The 12,220-nt window shown below is 44.2% G+C and overlaps 1 protein-coding gene across 2 annotated transcripts in view; it reads left to right on the top strand.

The window, feature by feature from the left end:
• mfn2 (mitofusin 2) overlaps positions 1-12,220 on the top strand; it is a 28,493-nt gene that overhangs the window by 13,274 nt on the left and 2,999 nt on the right. For both annotated transcript variants that reach the window (XM_084184828.1, XM_084184829.1), the window contains exons 7-17: positions 22-129; positions 3,762-3,915; positions 4,592-4,659; positions 6,839-6,960; positions 7,167-7,293; positions 7,427-7,531; positions 8,303-8,405; positions 8,535-8,758; positions 10,421-10,576; positions 10,810-11,006; positions 11,878-12,012. In XM_084184828.1, the coding sequence (XP_084040954.1) occupies positions 22-129; positions 3,762-3,915; positions 4,592-4,659; positions 6,839-6,960; positions 7,167-7,293; positions 7,427-7,531; positions 8,303-8,405; positions 8,535-8,758; positions 10,421-10,576; positions 10,810-11,006; positions 11,878-12,012 (1,499 nt within the window). The remainder of the gene's footprint in view (positions 1-21; positions 130-3,761; positions 3,916-4,591; positions 4,660-6,838; positions 6,961-7,166; positions 7,294-7,426; positions 7,532-8,302; positions 8,406-8,534; positions 8,759-10,420; positions 10,577-10,809; positions 11,007-11,877; positions 12,013-12,220) is intronic.

The raw sequence follows: 12,220 nt of genomic DNA, 5'->3' as shown, positions 1-12,220 counted from the left end.
GACAAATGTTACTCTTTTCAGGAGAAGTCATTCTTCCACAAGGTCAACGAGCGTCTCTCCAGTCCAAACATCTTCATCCTAAACAACCGCTGGGATGCCTCTGCCTCGGAGCCGGAGTACATGGAGGAGGTGAGTTAGCATTAGCAGTCATTGTTACACTGAGGTTAGTTTTAGCTTTAGCGGTCAGGGTTAAACTGGGAACACTGAGGTGAGTTAATATTAGCGGTCATGGTTACACTTATTTAATTTTATTAGGACTTCCAAGAGTCTTTTAAAACATTTAAAAAACAGTGTTATAATACATTTTTACATTTACATTTTAGTCATTTAGCAGATACTCTTATCCAGAGCGACTTACAGTTAGTGAGTGCATACATTTTTCATACTGGCCCCCCGTGGGAATCGAACCCACAACCCTGGCGTTGCAAGCGCCATGCTCTACCAACTGAGCTACAGGAGGCTAATACAATCACATTTTCACAACACACTGTTCCAAACAACAGAAATAATACACTGACATATTGACATGGGTCAATACAGACCGCGGGTCTTGACTACAAAAAATATATACACTACTGGTCAAAAGTTTTAGAACACCTACTCATTCAAGGGTTTTTCTTTATTTTTACTATTTTCTACATTGTAGAATAATAGTGAAGACATCAAAACTATGAAATAACACATGTGGAATCATGTAGTAACCAAAAAAGTGTTAAACAAATCAAAATATATGTTGTATTTGAGATTCAAAAATGCCACCCTTTGCCTTGATGACAGCTTTGCACACTCTTGGCATTCTCTTAACCAGCTTCAAGAGGTAGCCACCTGGAATGCATTTCACTTAACAGGTGTGCCTTCTTAAAGGTTAATTTGTGGAATTTCTTTCCTTAATGCGTTTGAGCCAATCAGTTGTGTTGTGACAAGGTAGGTGGGGTATACAGAAGATGGCCCTATTTGGTGAAAGAACAAGTTACATGAAGGTCAGTCAATACGGAACATTTCAAGAACTTTGAAAGTTTCTTCAAGTGCAGTCACAAAAACCATCAAGTGCTATGATGAAACTGGCTCTCATGAGTACCGCCACAGGAATGGAAGATCCAGAGTTACCTCTGCTGCAGAGGATAAGTTACTTAGTTACCAGCCTCAGAAATTGCAGCCCAAATAAATGCTTCACAGAGTTCAAGCAACAGACACATGTCAACATCAACTGTTCAGAGGAGACTGCGTGAATCAGGCCTTCATGGTCGAATTGCTGCAAAGAAACCACTACTAAAGGACACCAATAAGAAGAAGAGACTTGCTTGGGCCAAGAAACACGAGCAATGGACATTAGACCGGTGGAAATGTGTCCTTTGGTCTGGAGTCCAAATTTGAGATTTTTGGTTTCAACCGCCGTGTCTTCGTGAGACGCGGTGTGGGTGAACGGATGATCTCTGCATGTGTATTTCCCACTGTAAAGCATGGAGGAGGAGGTGTTATGGTGTGGGGGTGTTTTGCTGGTGACACTGTGATTTATTTAGAATTCAAGGCACACTTAACCAGCATGGCTACCACAGCATTCTGCAGCGACATACCATCCCATCTGGTTTGGGCTTAGTGGGACTGTCATTTGTTTTTCAACAGGACAATGACCCAACACACCTCCAGGCTGTGTAAGGGCTATTTTACCAAGAAGGAGAGTGATGGAGTGCTGCATCAGATGACCTGGCCTCCACAATCCCCCGACCTCAACCAAATTGAGATGGTTTGGGAAGAGTCGGACGGCAGAGTGAAGGAAAAGCAGCCAACAAGTGCTCAGCATATGTGGGAACACCTTCAAGACTGTTGGAAAAGCATTCCAGGTGAAGCTGGTTGAGAGAATGCCAAGAGTGTGCATAGCTGTCATCAAGGCAAAGGGTGGCTATTTGAAGAATCTCAAATACAACATATATTTTGATTTGTTTAACTTTTGACAGGTAGTGTATAAATGTAGGAACTCGGGCAGCCTTCGACCACTGGTATCATATAAACACACAAGACATGGATTTTCCCTCCGAATTGCAGTAAATTAGCTTTAAAACAGGAAAATCTCGGCCTGATGGCAAAATGTGTAGAATTGCAGGAAATCTGCTTTAAAACTGCAACACTTTAACCGTGAACAGTTTGGTTTCACATAGGTTGCGAGGTGAGGTTACTACGCTGATGAATGACAATATCCATCTGGACCTTTGCCACCGAGGGAATTTTGTGACCGGGTTAGGGGTGTGAAGTTTAAAAGGAATTGGGATTGTTAACGTTAAAAAAAAAAAAAATCTGTAACTGAAATTTGTATTTGAATGTTTTGTACAGAATTAGTCACAAAGCTGCCACTAACAAGTCCTGATCATCATTATCATAAAGGGAAAATGTTTAATTAAATACTTAACGCAACAATGCTGTAACATTAGTAGGAGGAGATATGCATCCTTCAAATGATTTGCCAAGGATATAAAGCGCTCCGCACGTCATCGTCGTTAAGTTGGAAACATTTTCAGAGAGTGAGACAGGGAAGCGACAGCAGCGAAGTCCTGTATGGCAATACTTTGAGAAGTTAAATGAGAAGGTGGTGAAATGCTAACTTTGCGAGCTGGAATTGAGCTACAGTGGCAGTACAGGTGCATTGCTGAAAGGGAGGCACCGTGAGACCCAACCCGCTCTTATCCAGAGAGACTTACAGAAGCAATTAGGTTTAAGTGCCTTGCTCAAGGGTTATTAAATATTAGGTAACTTGGGTAAACTATCCCTTTTAAAACCGTTATGTGAGTCATCCAACAAGGGAAACCCTTCAGATGTTTGCTTTAATACAACCCAACACAGGAGCTGAGGACACTACACCTGGAGATTAGCCAGGAGACTGAATTGGGACTGACTGTGCCCTCAGACAGTCTGGCTTTATGCACTTGAGATAAATGTCAGGGTGAACATTAGGGCTGTAACGATGCCAGTAAAAACACAAAGCAGACCTAACTCTTTGGTCCTTTAAAAAACTGCTGTATGTAAGATATTGTGTACTATAGCTTGGAAAATAAATAAATGTGACTCTGGATGACAACATAATGATGTTTGTTTCCAACATTAGGGCTGTTTTCCAAAATAAGTTAATAGCGCTTGGTGTTTGTTTCCTTGGCACGACACTAGTAAGTTTCGCGATACTGATATCGTCCCGGACCTTAGTGAACGTCCCATATTTTATGTGACCATTTGAGGTCTGCCAATACAACTTGTTAAAGGAAGAGCGTGTGCCTGTAGGTTTGTGCTAACGTGTATATTTTTCCTAGTGTGTGTGTGTATGATTGACCCCGTCATGGAAAGTTGCGTGCGCATCAGAAATACGTTTGTTTACATGGAAGTTGATACGATCACATGCAACTTCAAATGTAGCTTGTGCGAGTTAACAAACATGTAATCGGATGGTTATCGTCTACAGATGTCATTAGAGGTTTGATAACCCAGAACCCTACTGCATGCCAGTGAGGCAAGGTAAAATATTCCAAATAGAGCTAGATAAAGCCAGAAGAATAATATACTTGTTGAACATAGCTATAGCCATCAGTCTTGCATGTTTTCATGGTCATCACTCACTCACTGCAAGTTTGTCAAGGTCCTGACATCAGCGTTAGCTATCCTGCTACAGAGCTTTTTGATGTCACGATGCGCGCACATCACTCGAATGTGACGTTTGATGGTAAACAGAAAATGTCTCTATTGAACCCGGTCTCCCTATCACTCTGTGCCCCCCCCAGGTGAGGAGGCAGCACATGGACCGCTGCAGCAGTTTCCTGGTGGACGAGCTGGGCGTGGTAGACCGGGCCCAGGCCAGCGACCGCATCTTCTTTGTGTCTGCAAAGGAGGTCCTACAGGCCCGTGTTCAGAAGGCCCAGGGGATGCCAGAAGCAGGTACACACACACATACACACACTTGTCGATAAATGGACACACACTGGCACACACTATCCAATGAATACGCTCACACACCTCACATAAAATACACATACACATCTTTATAAGCCACACAGGTAGACATTCACAGAAAAACAACTTGATGTCAAAGACTCCAGTCACCCAAGTCAGACTGTTCTCTCTGTTACCGCACGGCAAGCGGTACCGAAGCGCCAAGTCTAGGTCCAAAAGGCTCCTTAACAGCTTCTACCCCCAAGCCATAAGACTGCTGAACAATTAATAAGATGGCCACCCGGACTATTTACATTGATACCCCCCCTTTGTTTTTACACTACTGCTACTCGCTGTCTATTATCTATGCATAGTAACTTTACACCTACCTACATGTACAAATTACCTCGACTAACCTGTACCCCCGCACATTAACTCAGTACCCCCTGTATATAGCCTCGTTATTGTTATTATATTGTTACTTTTTATTTTATTTTTTACTTTAGTTTATTTAGTAAATATTTACTTAACTCTGTTTCTTGAACTGCGTTGTTGGTTAAGGGCTCGTAAGTAAGCATTTCATGGTAAGGCCTACACCTGTTGTATTCGGCGCATGTGACAAATACAATTTGATTTGATGTAAAACCCAAGCAAAAAAAAAACACTTTCCTTACTTGTTCAGGTGGTGCTCTGGCTGAGGGATTCCAGGCCAGGATGTTTGAGTTCCAGAACTTTGAGAGGCGCTTCGAGGTAAGACTTGCTGTCTAATGAAAGAACCTCTCGGAGTGAATGGGGTATACAGTTTACAATACTCCTCTACAACCACTGTGATTATTATTTGACCCTGCTGGTCATCTATGAACGTTTGAACATCTTGGAGAAAAATCTGGCCTTAATGGCCATGTACTGTTACAGTGAGGAGGAAAAAGTATTTGATCCCCTGCTGATTTTGTACGTTTGCCCACTGACAAAGACATGATCTATACAAAGACAAAGACACATCAGTCTATAATTTTAATGGTAGGTTTATTTGAACAGTGAGAGACAGATTAATAACAAAAAAATCCAGAAAAACGCATGTCAAAAGTGTTATAAATTGATTTGCATTTTAATGAGGGAAATAAGTATTTGACCCCTCTGCAAAACATGACTTAGTACTTGGTGGCAAAACCCTTGTTGGCAATCACAGAGGTCAGATGTTTCTTGTAGTTGGCCACCATGTTTGCACACATCTCAGGAGGGATTTTGTTCCACTCCTCTTTGCAGATCTTCTCCAAGTCATTAAGGTTTCGAGGCTGACGTTTGGCAACTCGAACCTTCAGCTCCCTCCACAGATTTTCTATGGGATTAAGGTCTGGAGACTGGCTAGGCCACTCCAGGACCTTAATGTGCTTCTTCTTGAGTCACTCCTTTGTTGCCTTGGCCGTGTGTTTTGGGTCATTGTCATGCTGGAATACCCATCCACGACCCATTTTCAATGCCCTGGCTGAGGGAAGGAGGTTCTCACCCAAGATTTGATGGAACATGGCCCGTCCATCGTCCCTTTGATGCGGTGAAGTTGTCCTGTCCCCTTAGCAGAAAAACACTCCAAAGCATCATGTTTCCACCTCCATGTTTGACGGTGGGGATGGTGTTCTTGGGGTCATAGGCAGCATTCCTCCTCCTCCAAACACGGCGAGTTGAGTTGATGCCAAAGAGCTCGATTTTGGTCTCATCTGACCACAACACTTTCACCCAGTTCTCTTCTGAATCATTCAGATGTTCATTGGCAAACTTCAGACGGCCCTGTATATGTGCTTTCTTGAGCAGGTGGACCTTGCGGCCACTGCAGGATTTCAGTCCTTCACGGCGTAGTGTGTTAACAATTGTTTTCTTTGTGACTATGGTCCCAGCTGCCTTGAGATCATTGACAGGATCCTCCCATGTAGTTATGGGCTGATTCCTCACCGTTCTCATGATCATTGCAACTCCACGAGGTGAGATCTTGCATGGAGCCCCAGGCCGAGGGAGATTGACAGTTATTTTGTGTTTCTTCCATTTGCGAATAATCGCACCAACTGTTGTCACCTTCTCACCAAGCTGCTTGGCGATGGTCTTGTAGCCCATTCCAGCCTTGTGTATGTCTACAATCTTGTCCCTGACATCCTTGGAGAGCTCTTTGGTCTTGGCCATGGTGGAGAGTTTGGAATCTGATTGATTGATTGCTTCTGTGGACAGGTGTCTTTTATACAGGTAACAAACTGAGATTAGTGTGCTCCTAATCTCAGCTCGTTACCTGTATAAAAGTCACCTGGGAGCCAGAAATCTTTCTGATTGTGAGGGGGTCAAATACTTATTTCCCTCATTAAAATGCTAATCAATTTATTAAAAAAATGTGTTGTTGTTATTCTGTCTCTCACTGTTCAAATAAACCTACCATTAAAATTATAGACTGATCATTTTTTGTCAGTGGGCAAACGTACAAAATCAGCAGGGTATCAAATACTTTTTTCCCTCACTGTATAATCTCTGCACAGCCAGAAGGGGACTGGCCACTCCTCAGAGCCTGTTTCCTCTAGGTTTCTTCTTAGGTTTCTGCCTTTCTAGGGAGTTTTTCCTAGCCACCGTGCTTCTACATCTGCATTGCTTGCTGTTTGGGGTTTAAGGCTGGGTTTCTGTATAGCACTTTGTGACATTGCTGATTTAAAAAGGGCTTTATAAATCAAATTTGATTGATTGATACTCCGTCTAGGCTCCCATTAGAGATGTACCGAACTCTGCTCAAGTGCTACAGTGCAGTTCACTTCCAATCCAACACACATTCTTTTATCACTTGTTTCACATCATGTCTGCATGCTCTAGTTAGGTGAGGGTGAGCTCTACAGTTGAAAGCCATTGAGCGTATCAGGCCCTCTTATGAAACCCTCTCTGTTTTTCCCTGTTCTTGTAGGAGTGTATCTCTCAGTCTGCGGTGAAGACCAAGTTTGAGCAGCACACTGTGAGGGCCAAGCAGATCTCAGAGACCCTGCGGCTCATCATGGACTCTGTGCACGTGGCGGCTCAGGAGCAGAGGTGAGTTCACGGTTCACGCCACGTACCCAGGCTGCATCTCAATTGTCAATGTCTTCCTTGTCTCCTTTCCATTTGAACCGATATCATAGAAGTGATAGGGAAAGGCTACCGTGCGAGGCAACCAGTTGTGCTCCACTTTTTGTGTAACTAGTCTCTCTCTGTGTGTGTATGTGTGTGTGTCTGTGTGTGTCTGTCTGTCTGTTCAGGATTCACTGCTTAGAAACCAGGGAGGAGCGCCAGGACCGCATGGAGTTCATTGACAAACAGCTGGACCTGCTGACGCTGGACTGCAAGAGCAAGATCAAGAAGATCACAGAGGAAGTAGAGAGACAGGTAGGTCACATTTAAAATAGGTTGCCGCTCTATGATTGAATTCTAAGAATGGTCTAGTGAACGCCAAAGCTCTGGTGAACGTTGCTCTTCCCTCACAGCCGGTGTGTGTTTGTTTTTTTACCTGTGTGTGTAGGTGTCCAACGCCATGGCAGAGGAGATCAGGCGACTCTTTGTGCTGGTGGACGACTTCCACATGGACTTCCATCCATCTCAGGTGGTGCTCAAGGTGTACAAGAACGTGAGTGATTTCCTGGCCTCCAACACAAACAAGCACTCGCACGCACACCTCCTCTCACTTCTTTTGCTACTGGGTGTTTATGCTTGATTCTACTAATCGTCTGTCATTGGGACTTTGATTAGCTGAATCGGATGTGTTTGAGCAGCGCTGGAACAAAAGCCTGCATACCCAGTCGGTCTCTAGGAGGAGGATGGGCCACCCCTGCCTTAGGCCTCAATCCTTTTCAGTGTTGTTAGTGGAATTCTCCCTAGGGCCAGTTTTGTCCAAGAGAACTATCCTTGCAGGGAATTACCTGTGTATCACATGAACATGCATGCCTGTTTCGCATTTAAGGTGTGTTCAGATTGGCAAACTTCCATGAGTAAAGCTTGTATCTGGGTCAGCAATGACTTGTATAGAGTTGACATGATACCCTATCCTACATGACAGTAGAGTTGACATGATACCCTATCCTACATGACAGTAGAGTTGACATGATACCCTATCCTACTTGACAGTGAATCATGCATGTAAAGTTACATCCCCACTACACACGACCCTGAACTCAGGTTGTTTATATTTTAGTGTGTATTCGGAATGTCATACTATACAGTTTCTGTTTTCTCTCGGACCAAATGTGTTGCACTATGTACGGAATAGGGTGTCCATTTGGAAGTGGATATAGTGTAAGGTTCTGGCCAAAAGCAGTGCGCTACATAGACAAAGGGTGCCATTTTGGACTGAACCATAGAGATTGTGATGGGGATGTTGTATTGTGTGTGTTCGTTCCAGGAGCTCCACAGGCACATTGAGGAGGGCCTGGGCAGGAACATGTCTGAGAGGTGTTCCACAGCCATCACCGCTGCCCTGCAGACCACCCAGACAGAGATGATTGGTCAGTCCCGCTGCAGCACACACACACAATTCTACCAGACACGCTGGCTGAAATAATCGCAGTAAATTAACTTGTTGTTCAATTGTGAAACCACGTGGAGATGTTCTCAACTACCCCCCCCCTTCTCAGATGGTCTGAAGCCCCTGCTGCCGGGGCCGGTGCAGGAGCAGGTGGACAAGCTGGTGCCGCGGCAGCAGATCTTCACCCTCAGCTACGACCTGGCCTGCGACAAGTTGTGCAGTGACTTCCAGGAGGACATTGGCTTCCACTTCTCCCTGGGCTGGACCATGCTGGTCAACCGCTTTCTGGGACCCAAGAACACACGACGTGCCCTCATGGGCTACAACGACCAGGTGTGTGTGTGTTTTTTTTATTTCCCTAAGGAAAGGGTCGGCTCCAGGTAGAGGTTGTCCTTTACCACACATCTAGGATGGCCCCCAATCCTGACCTTAAAGGTGTCATTGTGATTGCTACCTCTGTTTTTTAAAAACGTGTAAATGTATTTATTCTTAAAGATTATAATTTATAATGCCCCCTGAACTTAGTTCAATTTTCTTACCTCATCAGAACCCCTAAAATATAAGCTTGTTTTACTCCTTTGTTTGTAAATTATGTAATTGTTAACAAACACTGTATAGCCTCAAAACATGGTTAAAACTATCATTTTGATCTCATTGATGGTCAGTCCTTGCATCCATAGCTCTGTCTATTAATTTGAGTGGTTACATTTTTCCAGCCCCATCCCTCAGCTATTGACCAAATAATTGGCGGGGTGGCCGCTGTGGTATTGTTTGAAAAGCACAAAGTGATAAGGTAAAATCATTATTTTCTTGGTGGAACCAGAGTGAATCCTCTTTGGTAGCAGACAAGCTCCCCCACACATACTCCATTCTGGGTTCCTATTACTTACCCTTTTTCCTGTGTGCTTGCTCAATGCCCCCCCTGTGGATGTGTGTCTGTCAATGATATATATATTTATTCACTAGATGACAGACGCTGTTCTGAAGTCACCTTCCACCATTATTCTACTCCTCATAAGGAACAGCCTCCATAGGAATTAATGGGAATGTACAGTATTTCAATGTAATGTTTCAAGGACAAAAATATATGCATTTTAAGTATTTATTTGTTGTAGTGGGGACTGCAACATAAGAACTGTATAAAAAAAATCCTAAATGTTTTTCTATTTTCAATTTTTGTTGAGAAATGATTGGCTTCTGTTCAGTTCATACAACACTATGTATTGTTAAAGTATGTTTTAAAGCAGTGGTTGTCGACTGGTTTTGCCTCGGGACCCAAATTGAACCAGGTTGTCTGTCGAGATCCAATATTCGCTGGTTTGAGACCACAAAATCAACCAAATCTGCTAAATAGCGCTGCTATAACTCTATATTGAAAACAGTCAGGACCCATTCAAAACCTCCCCACCAGTTGAGAATCGCTGTATTACAGTGTCTGTAATGAAGGGGAAAAAAACGTGTTTCTTACAAAACCTTTAGCTCTTGAAATGAATACATGTACTGTAGCTCACCTCTACACTACAAAGCAACACAATGTTGATTACTAGAATGTAAAGCTGGAGAAGTTAATGCATGATCCCATAATAATGTTTTCACTTCATCCATGCTTAATATCTTTGTAAGCTAGCTAGCATACAGACATTTGCTTACTTGCGTTGCTATGGTTACACAGTACCACAAGCTGTCAGGAGCAGTCTGTCTCTTAAAATGGACCAAAAAGTAAATTTTCTACACTAATAATTTAGGTACTTACATATGAAATCGCTTCCCACATCGCTTGAATTGTTTGCTGGCTGCATCCATATTCCGCACATTGTTGCATTGTTGACAAGTTGGTTATTTTAATGTGGGGATATCGTTTTTCCCTGATTCTCTTCCATTAATCAAAGCCCCGAAAGGAGGAGTATGATCATGGTTGCTTTAAAGGCTCTTATTGGCCAAGACATAGCATCAGCTATGCAGGGTTTATATATGTCATTGGTGTCTGTCCTGTAGGTTCCTCGGCCCATGGCCCTCACCCCGGTCAGCACCAGCATGCCCCCGTTCCCCCAGAACTCCATGACCCAGGAGGAGCTGATGGTCTCCATGGTGACCGGCCTGGCCTCCCTCACCTCCCGTACATCCATGGGCATCATAGTGGTCGGTGGCGTGGTAAGGATAGAGGAAACGCACTCAATGATGAAGGCTTTAAAGAATGTGCAAATGATTGTCGTTAACAATGCCCTAAACCAAAAGTGTAATCTCTGAAAACAAGTTGGAAGTTAGAAAGGAGCTGACACTTTCAGTTTTTCCCTGTTTAACCCAGGCATGACATTTATTTTCTTCCTTTGCACTCAACAATGGTTCATTGAAGATCCAAGTAAAGTATTAAAAATGTGTGTCAGATCTGGAAGGCAGTGGGCTGGCGTCTGATCGCCCTTTCGGTGGGGCTGTATGGCCTGCTGTACGTGTACGAGCGCCTCACGTGGACCACCAAGGCCAAGGAGAGGGCCTTCAAGCGCCAGTTTGTGGACTACGCCAGCGAGAAGCTGCAGCTCATTGTCAGCTACACCGGCTCCAACTGCAGCCACCAGGTTCAGCAGTGAGTAATGGACACCCCATCTGCAGCGATCTGTTTTGTCTGACTCACTCACTCCTTTTCTCACTACATTTCCTATTACTCCATCTCCTCCATCTCTTCCTATCTATCCCTCTTTCACCACACTCCATCTCACTTTCTCCCTCTCTATCAAGTTGCTCTCGCCATCTGTTTATCCATCCTCTCTCCATTTATTCTCTATCTGCCCGCTGCCCGCCTATGCCACCACAACCGGGTCTTACAAGGCCAATATAATCCCCTCCACAAAGAGATGGCATGTTTGGCAGGCCTCCACACTGCCACTCTCCGTAATTCAGTTCCTGCATGTTTGTTAGCGGGCAGCTAGTGTAGAATTTGCTAAAGCCGCTTCGTAGAACCACTGGCCAGTCAATCTGTCACACAACGTTACTTAAGCTTTTTTTATATTAATAGATTGTCTCATGCCGTGTGGGAATTGTTCTCTGAACAGAGGCATGCCGGCCTCATAGAGGCCCTCTGGTGGTGAGAGGAGGGACTGGCAGTGGGATCCAGTTTGCATAAAAGCTACCTAGTGAGCATATTGCTCTTTGCAGTTGTAGGTCATTCTGAAAACAAAGCTGACATAACAGTTGTAAGTAGGACCCAAGGACTGCTGATTTTAGGATCCGTTTTGATCCTAGATCAGCACTTCTACTCTGATATGCTTGGTACACATATGGCCCCTGACTCTCAGAGCGCTATTCCTCAAAATGCCTAAACGCTTTAGGAAATGCTGAAGTTGTCCCAGACATGGACATGGCTCCATAGGAATCTTGTTCAGCGAGTTCACTAAGTAGAGTTGAGACTGCGTGGCCCTGAGCTTCTGGTGTGTATCTGTCTATGTGTGTCTGTGCAGGGAGCTGGCCGGCACCTTTGCTCAGCTGTGTCAGCAGGTGGACGTGACGCGGCAGAACTTGGAGGATGAGATCACCGACATGAACACGAAGATAGAGCTGCTGGATTCGCTTCAGAGCAAGGCCAAACTGCTCCGGTAAGACATGATGCTAGATAACACACTGGTTGCATCTGAAATGGCACCCTATTCCTTAAAAAAACCTAGTGCCCATAGGACTCTGGTCAAAAGTAGAGCACTACATAGGGGATAGGGTACCATTTCGGACACAGACACTGCTCAGTCATTATTGCTCAGTGAGCAAGGCTCCTTGGCATTCTCAATAACTAAAACTCTCAACGGGCTC

The sequence above is a fragment of the Coregonus lavaretus genome (genome assembly GCF_964263955.1).
Source record: "Coregonus lavaretus genome assembly, chromosome: 20".
NCBI classification, from domain to species: domain Eukaryota; kingdom Metazoa; phylum Chordata; class Actinopteri; order Salmoniformes; family Salmonidae; genus Coregonus; species Coregonus lavaretus.
This window is presented reverse-complemented; position numbering and strand designations above follow the sequence as displayed.